The sequence below is a fragment of the Sminthopsis crassicaudata genome, chromosome 5 (assembly GCF_048593235.1).
Source record: "Sminthopsis crassicaudata isolate SCR6 chromosome 5, ASM4859323v1, whole genome shotgun sequence".
Lineage (NCBI taxonomy): Eukaryota > Metazoa > Chordata > Mammalia > Dasyuromorphia > Dasyuridae > Sminthopsis > Sminthopsis crassicaudata.
This window is the reverse complement of record NC_133621.1, coordinates 36,262,571-36,282,140: the sequence shown is the minus strand read 5'-3', so window position 1 is coordinate 36,282,140 and position 19,570 is coordinate 36,262,571. Positions and strand designations below refer to the sequence as shown.

Below are 19,570 nucleotides of genomic sequence, written 5' to 3'. Positions count from 1 at the left end.
TTTGTTTAATATTAAACAAATCAGCCTCTGATAATAATATCCTTTGACTCAAGTTTTATGTTCCATCCCCTCATATTTAGAATTCACCATTGCCTTATAGCCATTTTACAAAAACAATGTCAAATTCCCACATAGTTACTTGTCTTCCCCTTTCTCCTTTTGGGCCCGTGAGTCCATTTCTGTTATTATCTGATCCAGGGTTGCCCTAGGAAAAAATAATCATAAAAGACAAATTGTCAGGATCTTTTGCTAAGAGAAAAAGCAATTTTTACATCATGTCTCCTAGGGTATTTCACAAGACATCAGGCCAAAAAAAAGAAAGAAGTTGGCGGTAGAAATCCCACTCATTTAAGAGCACAAGTACAGTAAAATAAAAAAGTTGTTGGAACATTTTCCCTTGCCCATGGGGAGCTAGCCCCCTGGACTTTTATAGTTATTTGGTGCCCTTCATGGAGAAATTAAATCTCAAGAACCAGGTTCCTGATGTTGGCCATAAGTATAACGTTATTCTTGAGGGACTGACCATCAAAAGATGAAGCTAATAGGCCCCTGATCCTCTGCTGCTACTTATGACTTCCTCCTAAGTCACACAATATTCTGTCTGATATCTAGAGAAGGGACAAGAAGATGTTCTTTATTGTCTAAATGGGACAAGAAGGAAGGCCCTTGCTGGCTCTTGGAGGGGGTCTTGTTAGGAAAATCTTATCCTAGGTGCAGGAAGTCCGAGTCCTAGTCATGTCCATACACTGTTCTCCTCTCTTTCCACATCTTTTGCTGCCAAATCATCCTTGCCAAATTTCTTTTTTGTTTGCTAAAGAAGTAACCAAAAGAAGTATATGACTTTTTAAAAAGAAATCAACTCTTCAGGATTGATACACTTTTCCCCCTCTAGAGATTAACCAAAATCTCTACATTTTTCCACATCTGCTGGTAACAGCTAATTCTCATTAACTTTTTAACAGAACAAGGGGATAAAAAAGCCATGTGGATGTGACACTAAAACACTCAACTGATTGAACTGGTTCCATTGAAGCAACCATCATTTCTTGGAAAAATAAAGTCAAAGCAATTGTTTGGCTCAATTGTCCAGTTGAGGAAATTTGGTGGCCAATTTGACCCATCTGGTAAACCCAAGTACACACCACATCAATCATTTAGAAATATTTGCTGACCACATACTGGGATATAATTACTCTTTTAAAATAACAGATGTCATTTTTAAATACTGGGTAAAAAATTCAGTCAATATTTAAAAATATATATTTTAAATGTATGGAGGAGTACATTATTGAAAGAAATTCTGAAGTGAATCATTTGTAAAATCCAATAATTACCTTCAAATTTGTTTTTATTTTCCCAAGCTTGAACTTTGGCATATTAAGTTTTCTTAAACATTCTATTTTGAGAGAAAAGGATAGGAAGAAAAAGACTGGAGATTTCATTTCATTTTCCAGTGACCAAATTCCCTCTACTAATGCAAATTGGTACCTGTTCTGCCATTCAACAGTCTAAAAGAGATTCCTGGTGGGCACTAAGAGGAATCACAGGGCCAATATTTGTCAGGGGTGTGACCCCTGGATCTTCCTAACTCTGCAGCCTTTTTCTGTTCCATTATACCAGAGGTTCTCAAAGTATGGTCCAAGGATTCCTAGGAGTCTCAGATTCTTCAAAAGATTTATGAGGTCAAAATTATTTTCATAATAATATAAGGATGTTTTCATTTCAAATAGGATAAATTTCAATAGGCAGCAGCTCACATAAAGAAACACTTGTGTGTGAAGGTCCTAAATGATTTTTTAAGAATCTTAAAGGCTCCCCAGACTAAAACGTAAATGTATGTGTATGTGGGTTTGTATGTGGCTATCAATAAAAGAGATAGAAGATACATAGGAAATTTAGATAGATAAACCATATGTGACTCAGCCCTAAGCTGTGAGTTTATAAAACCAGCAACTCCAAGAAGACAAGTATTCTGCTAGTTACAGAGGCAGCAGGATTCTGTCTACATAGGGAACAGGTACATGAATTCTCTCCTTCCTCTTCCATTTGGGTAAATGAGGAGACCATTAGCGATACATGACCATGGACAGCACCAGTCACTTTAGTACACATGTGCGTTAAGTCTCCTTCCTTACTCTCTTATCCATCCTCCCAAAAGAGTGTTCCAATTCTGGCCAAGCTCTGCCTAGCTTCGTGTGTGATTCTTGGAGGTTGCTATTTCAAGGGAAGAATGAATAAGCAGAATATATGGATTTCATGGTGGGGCCTGGGAAGAAAATATGGCTCACAGATACTATTATTGGAAGAGATCTTAGAGATCCTCAGTTTTCAGGTGCTCCACATTACACAGATAGTGATTGGACCCAGGTCGTCTGACTTTGTGAGCAATACTCTCCCAACAATACCAAACTGCTTCCAATGAAGCACAGGAAAAAGGCGGAAACGGTCCTACCTCATGTAAGGGCTACCTTGGCGGATTTGAGGAAAGAACTCTGGATTTGACTTTCTACCCTCTGTATATATGGAGAACCATCATTTGCAATTCTGCAGCAAAGAGGGAAAGGGCCTACAGCCTTACTGACAGGAATATTAGTTAAAATAATAAAGCAGCAGAGTGTGAGCTGGGATCTGAGCCCTCCCTAGATTATCTCAGTTCTCCACCAAATCAAAATTCTCCCCATTGGTCAGTCAATGAGTATTTATTAAAGCTTACACTGTGCTGGGTGCAGAGAACACAAAGAAAGGCAAACACAGTCCCTGACCCCAAAAGGCTTACATTCGCACTGGGGAGATGACATATGAATGACTAGATATATTAGACTGAAGGCCACAAAGAGTCAGATGAGATTGGACAACCCGATAACTCAACAACTCTGGAAAAGGAAGGAGCAGCAGTGGGGAGCTGGGAAAGGCTTCCAACAGCAGGTAGGATTTAAACTAAGTCTTGAAGAAAGCCAAGAGGAAGGAGCAAAGAAGCAGAAGAGGACCGAGACTTCCCAGATGTGGGTGATCACAATAATAATAACAACTCAGCGCTCTAAGGTTTGTAAAATGCTTTACAAACACCTCATTTAATGATGGACATAGAGAGTTGTATATGAACGGCCACCCATGGCCAGACTGTAAAGTAACAGGAGGGGAATAACATGTAAGAAGCATGGACAAGGAAGAAGGGTCCAGTCTGGGAAGGACCTGGAACACCAAACAGAGGAATTGACCCTCTCCTGGAAGTAACCAGCAGCCACGGGAGTTCATGAAGCAGGGGAATGATGTCAGTCCCATGCTTTACAAAAATGGCAGCTGAGCAGAGACCGGGCAGAACGGAGAGAATTGAAGCTGGGTCTGGGGGGTCTCTGACTCCTCTGAACAACTTCCCCTTCTCTCAGAGCTCCGAGGGAGCACCAGGAGGAGGGCTGCAGGGGGCTCCTGCCCCAGGCACAAAAATCACATCCATAGTTCTGAATCTGTTCCAGAAGGATATACTTCATTGGGCCGTGCAATGTTTTGTTTCGACACACCAGCCAACAAGGAACATTACACAAGATTGCCCAGTCACTGTGGTGATTGTGCCCCCAAGAAGCCAAGCTGACATACAGGAGAGCATGGCATTCCCCCAAAGAGGCACGTTTTCCAGAAATGGGTGGATGGCACTTCTTATAAATCATGTGTTCACACATATGCTCTGCATACTCCCGCCGGCATGATCCCATCAACTCTGCTCTCCCATCCTTCCTTGGGATAGAAACCCACAAGCCACACACGGGGACAGGCAGCATTCCCAGAGCTGGGACAGATTTCTGGGTGGGGTGCCAGGGACACGAGAATGAGGCTCAACATGCACATGTCAAAGGGAGGGCTCGGATAACTAGAACACTCCAGAGAGCCGGCTTTCCAGGCACCAGCTGGGACATTAGGGAAATTACTCAGGGATACTCGGAGCATTCAGTGGTGCACCTTTCAGAGGAATTTAAAATTCCACAACTGTTAGATTGGACATAATCACAACTGAGCTACCCTGATGGAGTCTAGAAACAATCAAGACAAATGCTTGTTTTCTGTAGGTGGAAGCCTCTTAAACTGATCTATTTTTACACAGGAACCAGATTCTTCCAGGGCTTAAAGTATTTCCTGTTTCTAAGTTAGACAGCTTAGGGAGTTTCCAGAAGAAAAAATGTAAGAACTAATAATAGGATTAAAAGGAAATGAATTCTATTGAAATGCAATTTTAAAAAATATAATCAAACAAGTTCACAGATCCAGGTTAAGAATCAATTATGATGGAAGTGCTTAATAAGTGCTTTAAAATTTTATTCAATCAATAAGCATTTATTAAGTACCTACTCTGTGCCAAGTACCACGCCAGTATAAGATACACAAAGGCAGAAATCACCCTCAGTATCCGAGTGTTACAGCACCAGTTCCTTCTCTTTATGAAGCCCATGCCTGGTGTTTCAAGCTATTTACAGTCTGGCCCCTTGGTCTTATTTCACCTTCCTTTCCTTCCCCATACATGCCATTTTATTTACACTTTTAAGGCTAGAAAGCATTTCCAAATCACCCTGCCTCACAGCATCTCTAGCTTCTTCTAAAATGGGCCCAGGAGCTGCCTCTTCCATGTCCACTCTGAGTCCCTCCAGTTATTAATTCTTCTTCTTGAAATTGTTTTGTATTAATTTGATAATTTAAACATTCTGGCTTACACTGTCCTTCCCTCAACCTTCCTAGAAGCAAGCTCTTCAAAGACAAGGATTGTTTTTGGATCCTTAGTGCTTATTATGGTATCTGATATTTACTAGGGAGGCAGCAAATTTTTATTATTTCCTGGCATTGTGTGCTAGATACTTCTGGTGATACAAAGAAAGGCAAAAGCTCTTTAAGGAGCTTACAATCTAATGGCATCTTCTTCCTGGTCCCAAGAACCTTGTATTTATTTGTATATGTCATGTACATATATATATATATATATATATATATATATATATATATATATATATATATATATATATATATATATATATATATATATATATATATATATATGTATATTTACATACTACATAGCTATAAGTAGATATATCATGTACATAAATGTGTATGTGTGTGTATGTATATATACATATATACACACACACATACATGTTCATGCATGTACATACACATACCATAATGTCTCCCTTTGAAGGCAAGGCCTATTTCATTTCTGTATTTTTATCTCCAGCATTTAGCAAAATGTATAGCATACAGTTGGTGTTTAATGAGTGCCCATTTTATACTTGTGGCTTGACTTAAAAGAATAAAAAATAAACAAACAAAAAAACTTACAGGATCTCCTCGCAATCCCCTTTGGCCACTGTCACCTGGGGGTCCTTTCTTCCCAGGGTTGCCCTAAAAAGAATGGGGTTCTGTATTATAATATAGAATAGAATTTTTCCTCTAAGATTAAAATATATCAAAAATTTTTTATTCTATTCAGGTAAATTAGTTTTGAAAGTGAATATTAAAGTTTAAAAAACAAACAAAAAACCAAAAGCTTCTGCCTTCCATGCACTGTCTCAGAGTGGGTAAGCACTCACACTGTGAAAGCAGCGGCCTACTAGGCATTTGGTAGGAACCCACTTAAGTACTATTTCTTCCAGCCCTTAAACTGGCTCTTCTCTGCCTTCTTCCTACCCAGTGACCCCTTTCTCTGACTCTTCTGCTCATCCCTCCAGCAACTTCTGCTCTCTCCCTGCCTTTCTTCTAACACAAATTGCTTTCAGGAGGGGGTCTCAAACTAATTTACACTAAGGTATAAAGGTCAGATGAAATACAAATTTAATGCCCTCTTCCTCCCACAGGTCACAGCATCACAGGAACACAGGTTCTGAAGGGGGACCCAGAGGCCATTTGACCAACTCTTGAAATTTATACATGAAGAAATCAAGCCCCAGAGACGAGACATTGAATTACTTGCCCAAAGTGCACCAGGAGTCAGTGTCAGAGGCAGAACATGAATACAATATTTTTGACTCCAAATGCTGCACTTGTCCTGTGCCATGCGATGTCTTTTGAAACAAGCTCCTCTAATGACAGAATTTCAGTTATCTCAGCAGGAACTGAAGATTGGTTTTTAGAAAATGGAGGAACTCTTTCTTCAGAAAATTACTGCCAAAATATTGTTGTTGTTTTTTTAAACTGGCCTGTTGCTCCTATTTCCAATGAAGACTTCTAAAAAAAAAATCTTATTTTCTCTTTTTGAGTTTAAACCCTCCAAGAACAAGCCTCCTAAAATATCACCTGGGAACCTTCATCTCCTTTTTCTCCTTTTGTTCCTGGAAGGCCACCTTCACCCTAAAAAAGAAAAAAAAAGAGGCAAAAAGTCTCCTTTTCCTCAGCAAGAGGTCTCTTAAGTGTCAAGTTTCTATGTGAGGAGATGATGGGTTTACCTGTTCTCCATTGATCCCATTAATCCCGAGTTCCCCAATTTCTCCCTGAAAATGCAGTTACAAGTGTTAAAAGCCCTCTATGCCAAAGTAAAATAAAGCCAGACATTAACCAGAATACATAATTCAGTATTCAGGGGGAGAGGTTTGAATAAACACATGTGATACATACATACATATATATTCTTTCCATAAAGGTTTATATAGGTTGCTATTTACTTGATCTCAATAAAAAATTTTAAAAAGAACAACTGAAATGTTTTATGGAGAAAATAAAATTCCTTGTTATCAAATAAAAGACCAGATGTAACATAATGAATTTTTAGATAGAAGGTCATCAGAGAACCCATTTATAAATCCAATGTATGAACCTGCTAGTCAGTACAGGATGGGTCATTTTAAATTATTCTCTGCCTCCTTCTGCATTTTAATAATGAGCCTTGATACTGTACCTCTTCTCCACTGAGTCCCCTGTTTCCCTGAAAAGAATGAAAAAAAGAAAAATAAAAAGATTAAATTTAGGGAAATTTTATAAAACTGGATCAAAATATTTCTCAATGGCTTCAAAACATGTTTACCTTGGGCCCTTTGCTCCCATGGCATCCTTTAACGCCTTCCTCTCCCACTGGTCCAGGGGCTCCTCTTTCTCCCTGAGAGAAGAACAGTAATTAACATTGTAATATGGAATTTGGAGGCAGCTAGGAAAACTACCCTTGGATAAACCAGGGCATTGGGATGAGCTAGAGGATTGAGCCTGGAGTCAGGCAGCCTCATCTTCCCGAGTGCAAATTCAGCCTCAGACACTTACTGCTGTGTGACCCTGGGCAAATCACTTAACCCTCTTGCCTCAGTTTCCTCATCTATAAAATGAATTAGAGAAGGAAATTGCAAACCACTTTAGTATCTATGCCCAGAAACTCCAAGGGGGTCACAAAGTGCTGGACATGACTGAAAAATGACAGAATAACAAATAAGGAACTCTATTTGGATGGCTCAAAAATTACTTGCCATAACACTATTCCTCAAAAAATGTTATTGGGACTCCTGGGATTTCCCAAGACTCTTTTAAAAAGAGGCTCATGAGGTCAAAATTAAATGAATTAATATTTAAATGTAATATGTCTAACAATTCAATGAACAAAACCCTGTAAATAAAAGATCTCTGTGTAGGGGGGAATCCTGATGATTTTTAAGAATACAAAAAGATCTGGGACCATAAAATCTGAGAACCACAATGCTAGAAGAATAACTCCAACTATCTTTAAAGATTTCTACTCTGGGCTCCATAGTTCAGCGGAGGAAAGTGGGAAACTAGAGCTACCATAATAAAAATCTTTCTTTTATAGTCATCTGTCTATCATCTACATGGGAAATGCTAAATAATGTTAAATGAAACCTCCTAAAAAGTTCTGATTTAAGAAATATATCCGATGAGGACAGAAATATAAGTGTACCCAAATCATGAAAGGAAAATATATTAAATGAGGTAGCATTTGCTTTATGCAGAAGCCAAGGAGCTGAAGTCTGCATGGAGGGGGGGGGAGTGATTTAAAAAGGGAATTGTTAGGATCAGATGCTGAGTTGGGATGAGGTAGAATTTGTAGACAAGAAACTGGGAACTAGAAGTGATACGAGTATTCATTTAACCCAATTTCTAATTTTACCAATGAGGAGGCTGAGACTTAAAGAATTTAGTCCAAGGTCATACAGAGGGGGAATCTGAATTCTGGTCTTGTGATTCCCAGAGTCTAGTACACAGTAGACACTTAATAAATGAATACCTTTTGAACAGAAATTATATCACATGACAGTATTTGGAGGTACAGAAGATAAGAAGAAAGAACATTTAATCCAAAGTATGTAGTTTAGCAGGAAAATTTTAGATTATACATGGAATCATTAGATACAAGAATGTGGACTCATCAGGGAAGAATGGGGTTTGAATGAGAAGGAGAAAGGGAAAGGAGGTTTAAGGGCCCCGCTGCTTAAAGGGAGTGATGATCATGGAGAATGCCCAAGACGGTCCAGAGAGCGTGAAGGCTCTGGGATCGTTTCTCATCTCTGGTCCGACACAATCTTCAGCCATCAAACAGGAGAAGTCACCTCCAATTTCTAAGACTCACATTCTCCACTTCTAGATGGAGAGATGACTTTTCCCAGCAGATCACAAAGGAGAACAAAGGAAACACTTGAGGATAACAAAGATATCCAAAAAACCCTTTCTTATTGGACTATTTTCCTTGCATCAAAGAGGAAATTTCTGAGGATGTACAACAGCTCTTGTCGAATACCATTGCAAGTTTGGGAGCTTTCTTAGGGTGTCAGAAAGCAAAAGGGCTTGGTGTATTTCTTCAATCAGAAGCCATCTTTTGAGCCGGTCCCAGCAACACTACATTTGTCTAGGAGAAATATTTCTAGTAGAAGAGAAAGTTAAAAAGTATTAACTTACAGGGGTACCTTCTTCTCCCAGGTGGCCTTCACTGCCTTTAAAACCTGGAAGTCCCTGAAAACAAGAAAGAGAAAGGAATATGAGCGCTTCTCAGGTCAAGTCAACGTGGCACTGAACATTTATTAACTACCTGCTGTGTGCCAGGCATAGTTTAAATGCTTTGCAAATAAAAAAAAATTCTTAAAGAAAGTTCCTCAAGCTTACAGTCTTTAATTTCCCACAGAATAGCAAAGACTTGGGAAAAAATGTCAATTTGTTGCATAACTCCTCCATAATTCACTTTTTTACACATAGGTTATAGCAATACATCCCAAGTAAATGGGACTCTAGTATTACTCTTTTCTTCCACACAACTCTGGACTTACAAATATGACAACACATTTGGGGAACATTTCTGTTTTCTAGGTAGGGAAATAAAATTCTTTATCATTCTCCAAAAATTTTTTGCACCATGTTATATTGAGTGTAAGTAGATCATATAAATTTTTGCTTTCTTTTGAAAAATTGTTTCTGCTTTTTTGAGCTCTGGGAAGAAAGTTCTGCTGGATGAAAACTTGCTGCGGGGACACACCCATGTTGATTTGGGAGTTACAAAATAGTGGCAGCTGTACAACCTTGAAAATAGATACATCCATACTTAAACACAAAAAAATCATTATGAACCATATCCATAAGTTCAACTGTCCTATGAGTATATGTTAAGCTTGGCTATTTTACAGAAGGGGTGGCTACGTGGCAGAGCAGAGAGAGTGCTAGGCCTGCAGTTGGGATACTCATCTTCCCAGGCCTCAGATACTGAAGAGCTGTGTAACCCTGGCAAGTCACTTAACTCTGTTTGCCTCAGTTTTCTTATCTTCAGGAGAAGGAAATGGCAAACTACTCCAGGGTCTCTGCCCCAAATGGGCAACCAACAAAGAGTTGGAGATCTATCTGTCTAGTTGATTATCTCCGTATATCTACCTATATCATGTACATACACATGTTTCAGGCTATCAAGGCCTTTTTTTGTCAAAGAAAGTGCACATGCAGCCAAATTAAAATATGAAACTGGATTATAGTAAATAAGGCCAGAGGAATATAAAGTAACCACCCTATTACTAATAAACTCATAGCTGCCATTTTCCTCTGGAGGATGAATCCAATCTACAAGAAACAGAGTTCACATCCCGACTAGTCTTACCTTCTTCCCTGGTGTGCCTGGTTCTCCAATGGCACCATCTCCCCCAGAACACTTGCAAAGCAGACAGCAACATGTCCTTTCTGCAACATTAGCCTAAAGCAAAACAGAAAAAATTGTTGAGAGGGGGAGATAGAGACAGAGAAGTGAGTGAGAGATCCCTGCATTTCAAATTAATCTTAAGACATCTTGGTATAAATGACTCACTTCTCTCATAATTACAGTGACTATTCCAGAAAAAGAGAACATTCATAGGACACAACATGAAATCCAGTGGTTCCAGGTTAACATGGTTCATCTTGGGTCTTTCATCTGACAGACCATAAAGGCTTAAAAATGTGTCCTTTTTTTCTACCCATTTTAAGGACTGCTGAACGGAGGCAAGGATCATAGAAGGGACCTCAGAGAATTCATCTGGCCCAACATTCTCATTTTATCAATGTTTGTCCAACGTCACAGAGATAGCAAATGGATGGTGACCTATCACATTCACCCTATTGTATTCATACATAGATTTTTTTTTTAAACTTGTGCAGACTGGTGATTTTTATTTAACCATCCAAAAGGAGTCTATAACAAATAAAGGCATACTTTTCCTCCCTCTTCTGCAGTAACATGACCTTTATAGTGGAATTAGAGGACCCGACATTATTCAATTTAACACTAGAGTGAAGATACAGCATCATCAGAATATTATATCTGTTCAAGAATGGCAGACCATCCATCAACTAATTTTTTTTTTGGGGGGGAAGGGGAAGTGATAATTTGTATATATATAAAGTGAGCTATTTGTATAAATAAATATCATATATTGCATGTGTTACATGTAATAATATGTGATTGATACACAGTTGTGTATGGGGAAAAATAAGTATAGAAATCTCAATCTTTATACCCCAAAGTTCTCAATCACATTCTGGTATCCAAAAATCAAATTTGCAGGCAATTAAAATCCTGGGTCATTAATTACTGTGGATTTTTTTCAAGTGCTTACTGAGTCAAAATTCTTAAACTATTTTTTTGTCTTCTCATATTATGAGATTCTTATTCATCTTTAGAAATGTTTAAAGAAGAGAAGTTTTTTTAAGCAATTAAAATTTAGTCATTAAAATGAAAAAAAAAAAAAAAGGACATAATAAATAAACAAACTGGAGCTTTCTCTTTGTAAGTCCTGATGTCATTTTTTTTCTCTGAGTCAATCAATAGACTCATTTACATGCAAAGATGAGAGATGGCCTGGGGCAATGGGAAGAAAGCCAGACTGGGAACTAGAAAGTGTGGGTTCAAATCTAGCAACTTTCATTTGCTATTTGGGTGACTTTGGGAATGTTTTCCTCATCTATTGGGTGAGGGGGGGGCACTGGATAATTTCTAAGGTCCCTTTCTAGCCATGAGCTTATGATCATGTATGCCTCTGCTGATTATCATAAAGTACTTTCTTTTCATCTGCATTACATTTAAAACTTGGGTTGACTTTTTATTCAAAGGCATAATTTGTCAGTTTCCTATCTCATTAATAAAGATTTTTCAAAGGCATAGCAAAAACAGAGCCCATTAAAAATTGAATAGTGTCAAAAATAGATACATCCTGAAAATTCTCCACTGAAGGTCTCATTCTTTTTGTCTTCCTTTTCTTTATCTGTCTCTGCTTTGAAGAAAAGATAGTGAAGTAATTTTCTTGATTCAGATTTGATTAACTTAGAATTTGGATTTTTAAAAATGAACATGAGACTTGCTAACCAAATTTAGAATATAAAAATCATAATGAGAAAATCCACCCATTTAAGACAACAATTCATCTTAAAATAATTTAGAAATGCCCACTTAAATGTATAATGCATCTGCGATATAGCATTAGCTACCACATCAGAAAGTATTTGTTTTTATTTGCCACTTACCAAGGCAACATTTGGCTTGGTAAATTCAAATTATAACATGTCTTTAAAAGAAATCAAACCATATATTTTTAACCATGTTCTCTAATTGGGACTCTTTACTAATTCAAAGGGACTAGTCTGTTCAAATGAATAAAACTGTATTTCAGATAAATTTACTTAGATCAAATGTATTAACATATTCAAGGTTTGCTTTGTAAATCTTATTAATAAGAGTTATTATTTTTAATGATTATTATAACTACTATTATTACTACTTCAATCACCTGCGAATTCAGTGATAAAAGTTTGCCCTCTATAACACAGATGATGTCCCCTCTTATACATTGCAGGGGAGTTCCCAAAGCTGTTATGACTAAATAATCCACCATCTTGTGGCCATCTTGGTGATGAGGCTTTCAGAATTTACCAAAGAGGCCCAAGCTTGAAGTCCTTTCCACTTGGGAGAACCCAAAATTGATTTCCTTCCTTCAAAACTTTAGGGTCAACCTCTCCAACCACAATGAGGAATCAGAGTAGAATTTTTCAGATAATCATAAAAAATAAATGTAAACAGTAAGTTGTCATTTCAAGCCACTAGCCTTTCTTCAAATCACTTACCAGATACTTTGTGAGCCTGCTTCCCAAATCTCTCATGCCGATTGTTAACTGAGTCCTATAATCAAATCCTTTCCCAAATTCAATGTACAGAAGATCAGCTAGGTCATTTGCATCATTAGCTTCTTCCAGAGCAATGGTTATCAAAGCATTGAGCCCTATTCAACAGAGTTTACACTTCTTTAAATGAAATTGCTTCAGTTAACATGATGCTTTTGCATATATATTAAATTTTTTATTCCCGAGAGAGCAAGAGAGCGAGAGCTAGTAGTCAGAATTAAGCAATGAAATCTCAACTTATTCTCCATGTCAGAATTTTTCTTCCTCTAGCACAGGCTATAATTGACAAGTACCAATTCCATAATAAGATGATACTTTAATTAAATTTCTGCAAGATGATTAGGTAGGTACCAGTGGAGAGACTCAATTAAGTTTTCAGGTCCCTAAAGGCCTGAAGATCAAAGTTTGGCAGTCAACATGATTTATAGAGTACCTACTGTGTGCACAGTGCCATAGGAGAATCCACAAATTTAGACGTCTTTTAATTACCTCCTTCCCAGACTTCATAATCTTGTTGGAAAGAGAATGATCGTACATGCATTTATTAAAAACTATTGTTTTAAAGCATGTGAACAAATTCCAACTAATGTATTATAAGCCAAGTTACACAAAAAGTGCCAAAAGGATGTGGAAGAGCCAGGAAATGTTAGTTATAGTGTAATAGATGCTTGGAAAAAATGGATCTTAAGATGGATTTTTAAGGACATGAAGTGAAAAGGAAGAAGTTGGGGATAATATACAGAGGATGTAGAGGTAGAGGGGGCAAGTTATGACAGACACAGAAGGGTCATGTTGAGAGGTCATAAGTCATCAGGGATGTTGAGGTAAGGCAACGATAGAGAGGTACTATAGGGAGGGAGGCGGAGAGAGAACAGAAGAGAACATTTCCTAAATTTGAGTTCAACAATTCGGAAAAGCTCTGCTCATCTATTCTATTTTATTAATGAAAGGCTGTTTTTCTAGCCTTGTTTTTCCTTAAAAATTCCAGAGGTTGCAAAAAATCATAAAGATCATGTGAACACCACAAGTGATGACAGGACAAATAAAACATCTCTATAGGCTTTATTAGGAACAGCTTCTTTGAGGGATGGGCGTGTAAGTATGTGAGCCAAAGAATGGTGGAGGAAAGGAAAGAGCTCCAAAAAAACTAAAGAGGGACACAGATTTGGAACATAGGCAAGAACACAGACTCAAATTATAAATGTAAAGCAACATGGGTAACTAAATAAATGAATGGGTTGGAAAGAATTTATTAAATATGAATTAATTATGTGCCAGGCTTAGTGCTACAGGCTAGGGATACAAAAAGAAAATCAAGATGGTCTTTGTTCTCTTGGACAGCAAGATGGTGCAATGGCTGAATGCAAGGCTTAGTGCTGGAAACATCTGAGTTCAAAGCCCAACTCAGATACTTACTAGATGAGTGACTCTGGGTAATTCACTTAATCTCTCTATTTGTCTCACTGTTTTCAGATGTAAAATGGGGGTAATAATAGCACCTGCTTTCCAGGCTTGTGAAGGGCAAATAAGAAAATAACTGTAAAATCCTTTGCACAGTATGTGGAATGCAGTAAACATTCCATAAATATTAACGATGCTCTCAAGAACTTCATATTCTAAGAAACTCACAAAATGAATGCATCTGCAGGGTAAATAGAAAAAGGGGCAGATGGCAAGATTCCCTTGGGTCCCTGGGTTGTATGAGTGGTTCAGATGGAAGCGTCCTAAAATCTGGAGGACCAGATAGAATGATATGCTATCAAAGCTATAGACATGATCAGGGACTAAGTCCTTCAAGCATTTTCTAATTACACATTAGCCAGTCTTAGGAGATTATAGCAAGTTATCCCTAGGATAATACACCTTGACCAGGTAGGATTTTATACCAGGAATGTAGGACTGATTCAACATTAGGAAAATTATTAGCATAATTGACTATATCAATAACTAAACTAACAGAAATCATATGATTGTCTCGATAGATGCAGAAAAAAACACTCTACAAAATCCAAATTAGCCAGTCTTGATTAGATCCCTAAAAACTGTGGAAGGGCATTCACTGGCTAAGAGACCTGTGATTTATTTTTTATTAAGTGAATATAAAGAAAAGTAGCTGAAAACATACACTGAAATGTTTGGCAGGGAAAGACATAGAACCAGCTAATGTTTTAAGTTTGGATAGCAAAAAGATGAAGCCAGAGTTACTTTGTCAAAGCATCACTAAGGTTAAAGGGAAAAAATGTGTCTCTTAAAGGAAAAGAGAAAGTAACACTAAGATTACACTTTATCTTCATAGTTTCCTATATTAACTAAACACCTTTGTAGACTCTCTATTCTTCCCTTCTAAAGATTTCTTTTTATTTCTGGCAGGAACTGTACTCATCAAAATCCAGCTTTTGTAATTGATGGACCTTTATTAATTTCCTCAAGTGAATGGGAAGGAATTAGTTATGAATCTAATTACACCAGGTCTTTCTTGGAAGAAATCCACCTTCTGCTATCTATCAAAAATCTCCATCTGGAAGGAAACCAAGTCATCTGCTGCTATGTTGAAAGTCCTTTGCATATTGTGACCAAATATCCTACTCTCAAGTTTCTGCAATTCAGAAAGAGAACTTCTAAATGTCACTAAAGTCTCAAGAGAGAGAAATAACTAACTAAAAAGTCAACTTTGTTCTAGAAAGAGCATAGGTCTATTATTTCACCTGTACAGGGAATTCTCTGGCAAAGAAACTGCTTCTAGCCATAAAGGTTGGTATCTATCTTCACCACATAGTCTTAGAAAATTGCCTGGAATACTAAAAAATAAATGCTAGTATTTGTCAGAGAAAAGACTTGAATATATATGTCTTCCAAGCTCTCAGGCTCCTGTGTTTTTCTCTCTGTGTCTCCCCCTCCCACCTTCTCTCTCCCCTTTTCTTTCTTCCTCTCCCTTTTCTCTTTCCCTTCCCCCTCTCGTTCCTTTTTCTTCCTTTACTCCCTCCTTCTCCTTTCTTTTCCCTTATCCTTCTTTCTCCCTCCTCTCTCTCTTCCCTTTTCTCCCTTTCCCTCACAAAGGAAAAAGTTGATTCTGTCTCCATCAGCAAAGGTGGTAAGAAACATTGCTACTGTTGTAACTAGAGCCAGAAAATATGGTTACATTTTTATTCTCTCGCTTCATATTTAGGAAAGAAATTTCAGTGACATCAGATTTGCCATTGGCTGCCAAAGTCAATTGCTTATTGCCAACTCTAAAACAATTGATTCATCTATGATTTATATTTATACGTGTGGAACATTTACATTTACATTCATCTGATAATGCTTGCAACCTTGCAGACCATAAGAATGCCAAAATAATGTATGAAAATTAACTGAACCGGTAGAGGGTTGGCTTCTGTTACCATCCCTTCTAATAAAACATGGGAGAATCATTCTCTGTGTTTCTCAGAAATAAAAGTTCCAGATTGACACCTATCAGATTACTGCAAGAAGGATGAGATTGAAAAATTCTAAAAGAAAAGATTTAGGAAAACGTCAGATATGAGTATTGAAACAAAATACAAATCTCTAAACCAGCAGTTCTCAGATGTTTTGATGACTCTTTATATTCTTAAAAATTATTGAGAACCCCAAAGAGATCTTATTTCCATGGCTTATATCTATTGCTACTTGTTACATCAGAAACAAAAAATATCTTAGTATTATTATGAGAATCATTTTGATCTCTGGATCCTCTGAATGGATCTCATGGACCCTAAGGAGTTCTCAGACTACATTTTGAGAACCACTGTGCTATATTTTGTCTTGTTTATTATGGTTAGAGTCTCTCTTAGAGGAAAACATGGTATAAGCTAAAATTTACTAAATGACCTCTGGGCTTTGCTGCACCAAACTGTTGCTACAACAGAAAAGTCAATCAAATCAAGGGCTGTTTGTGTGCCCTGAAAAGATTTCTACAGACAAAAATTGCATCTTTGAATTTTCAGGGGGTAATGTCATTCTATATTTTACCTTCTTTTCGGAGTTGATCAGATTTTTGTTCAAGTACTTCAATATCATCATCCAACCCATCTGAAAATAATAGCAGCACCTAGACAAGGAATTAGAAGGAAAAATGAATAGCTGACACTTTCTATGATATCTAAGAATTGGAAATAAAGCAGTTGCCCATTGACTGGGGAATGACTAAATAAATCATGGTTTATATATACATATACATATATATATACACACATACATACATATATATTTATATATAATGGAATATTACTGTATTTTAAGGAGTGATAATTGAGAAATTTGAAGAAGCATGAAAAAATTTACATGAACTAATGTAGAGAGAAGTCAGCAGGATCAAGAAAACAATATAAAAAATGACTAGAAACATAAACAATATAAGTAGAAAGAGCCGCCACACAAAGAAATTAAAATGTTGTAAAATTATAAAGAGCAAACATATTTGAAAAAAGAGATATATGAGAAAACAATCATACTTCTCCCCTTTGCAGAAGTGGATGGTCTACAAGTGTTGTACATTGCACACATTTTTAGACTTTTCTACATATTGATCAGTTATGCCAATTTCTTTTTTTTTTTGTCTTTGAAAATTCCATTTTCCCCCCTTTTAACAGAATAGCTCCAAGGAAGGGAGAATAGGTGGGACATTGGGGGAAATTACAGTGATATAAAAAATACCAATATACATCAAGAGATAATTATATTTGGTTTTTTTTAAAGCAAGATTGTGATCACAAACCAACAAATAAGGCAAGACCAACCTTTCCTCGGGTAGTAGATTTATTCTGAAAGGCATCCCAAAGCGAATTCAAGAAAGGTGCATTGAGAAGAGACGGCTCCTTAATGGATACATTCTTCAAGGAGTTCAGGATACTTTCACTGTAAATCTCAAACTTGGGGGAAAATTTATCCATGGCATTTGTCACTTGAAAGGCCACGCTGACCTGAGTCTGAGATCCCACCTCACAGCTCACCCCATTTAGGGAACTGATTGCACGTAACAGGTCCTGAAGATAAGTCTTCATCCATGCCTGACCTTGAAGTAAAGGCTGCCCTTTCTGTTGAGATGAGATGTCAAAGCCCACAACGACATCCACAAAACAACCTAAACGCAGAGAAAACAGGTCCCATTAAAATATATAGACAACATCTTAGAATTCCATCCTCATACCTCACTAGCATTAGAGGGGCCTTTACAAATAATCAGTGGATTTTTATTTCTACTACAAATTAGAGAAAGAAGAGAAAATACAGTAATGCAAAAGGAACAAGTTATGAATTTTTAATGTTAAAATTTTAACACTACATAATTAACTTTCAATGGTTATAAAATTGGGTATAAAATAGACACAGCATAATATATTGGATAGAGAGCTGACCTCAAAGTGAGGAAGACCTGGGTTTATTAATATAATCATCATAGTCATAAAGCACTAAGTGCTGATTATATGATCAGCTCTGTGTGTTCAGCATTAGAGTTAGAAAGACAAAAACCCAATCCTCCTCTTTATTGAGTTCACAAGCAAATGAGGGGGAATATGGGCCAGTAGTCACATGCATACAAGATAGATACAGAAGGTACTAGCAGTGGGAAGGAATGGGGAAGACTTCTTATAGAATCTAAGTTTCAAACTATGTCTGGAAGAAAGTCAGGAGATAGAATTGAAGAGGAAGAGTGTTCTGGGCATGAAACTCAGAAAGTACAAAAGCATACAGATAGGATGTGGACTGTCATGGATAAGCAACAGGAAAAAAAAATCTATTTCCACTAGGCTAGGTGAAATACAGTGTAAGAAGATTGGAAAGAGGACAGATTGTAAAGGGCTCTACTGGCTCACACTGGCTGTGTGATCCTATATGAGTCACTAAACTTATACTTTAAGCATTCCTCTAAGACCAGATTTCACAGAAAAGATTCAGCACCTAACATTGGTAGGGAAGATTTTAAATTAAGTAGCTGCCTAAACCCATAAAAGCCTAACTCCCTTCCCCAGCCCTGTGAAACTAGGAGAGATTAGTATTGATTGAAGCCTGTAACCTTTATTGAATATCTGGAGGACATTCTCCAGGTCATTTAAAAAATTTACATGTATTCTGGTTACAAGCTTTGCAGAAATATTCACAACTTAATAAGATGTAATTTATGCCATTGAATCTAGCTGGGGTTGTTCAATTAAAACTAAACAACAATAGGATGAAATAGAAAGTCAAATCAATGGAGAAAAATCTTTATGGGAAAACCAGGAAATCAGAGTGAACCTTCTGATTGTTTGGGATTTCAATGATGGAAGAAAAAAATGAAGAAAAAAGTCCCTTATTGTCTCCCTTTCTTCTTAAACCCACCCTGTAAAGAGAAGATCATGGTATAGTAAAATGCTAGTTTTCTTACCATCTCTTTGTGTGTGTTGTGTGTGTCTCTCTCTCTCTCTCTCTCTCTCTCTCTCTCTCTCTCTCTCTCTCTCTCTGTGTCTTTCTCTAAAAAGGCAGAGAAGATCAGATGGTATGAGATCTTACTCAATTTAAAAACTTTGGAAGAAAAAAAGATTGAAATACTAGGATGACCTGCCCAGTCTCATCTTGTTTGTAGACAGAATTCACAGTAACTCTCATGTCTGTCTCTTCATAGACATCATCCAATCTTTCATCATCTCTCTTTTTGATTAATTTGGCCTCCCTGCCTTATGGCTCACCCCTTTCCAGTCCATCTTTCATAAGAAGAGGTTTGATTATCATTCCCTTGCTCAATAAAATCTAGTAATTCCCTATTACCTTGTAAATTCAAATACAAACTGCCATTTTTAACAGTTGATGTTCTTCACAACCTACGTTTCCAGACTTTAGATATTACTTCCTTCACATATCCCTTAGTCTAGCCAAACTGGTCTCCATAATGAAATGTCATTGCATCTTCCCTATCCAGAAGGCTTCTCCTCTTCCCCTTCACCTCTTAGAAATCCTAATTTCTTTTTTT

The 19,570-nt window shown here is 37.2% G+C and overlaps 1 protein-coding gene across 1 annotated transcript in view; it reads right to left on the bottom strand.

The window, feature by feature from the left end:
- The window catches only part of LOC141544559 (collagen alpha-6(VI) chain-like), a 126,418-nt gene that overhangs the window by 61,189 nt on the left and 45,659 nt on the right, over window positions 1-19,570 (bottom strand). The window contains exons 9-19 of the mRNA XM_074270899.1: window positions 17,361-17,704; window positions 16,594-16,672; window positions 12,544-12,698; window positions 10,052-10,144; window positions 8,872-8,925; window positions 7,001-7,072; window positions 6,875-6,901; window positions 6,426-6,470; window positions 6,277-6,330; window positions 5,323-5,385; window positions 140-205 (exon numbers count right to left, since the gene is read on the bottom strand). Of these exons, the coding sequence (XP_074127000.1) occupies window positions 140-205; window positions 5,323-5,385; window positions 6,277-6,330; window positions 6,426-6,470; window positions 6,875-6,901; window positions 7,001-7,072; window positions 8,872-8,925; window positions 10,052-10,144; window positions 12,544-12,698; window positions 16,594-16,672; window positions 17,361-17,704 (1,052 nt within the window). The remainder of the gene's footprint in view (window positions 1-139; window positions 206-5,322; window positions 5,386-6,276; window positions 6,331-6,425; window positions 6,471-6,874; window positions 6,902-7,000; window positions 7,073-8,871; window positions 8,926-10,051; window positions 10,145-12,543; window positions 12,699-16,593; window positions 16,673-17,360; window positions 17,705-19,570) is intronic.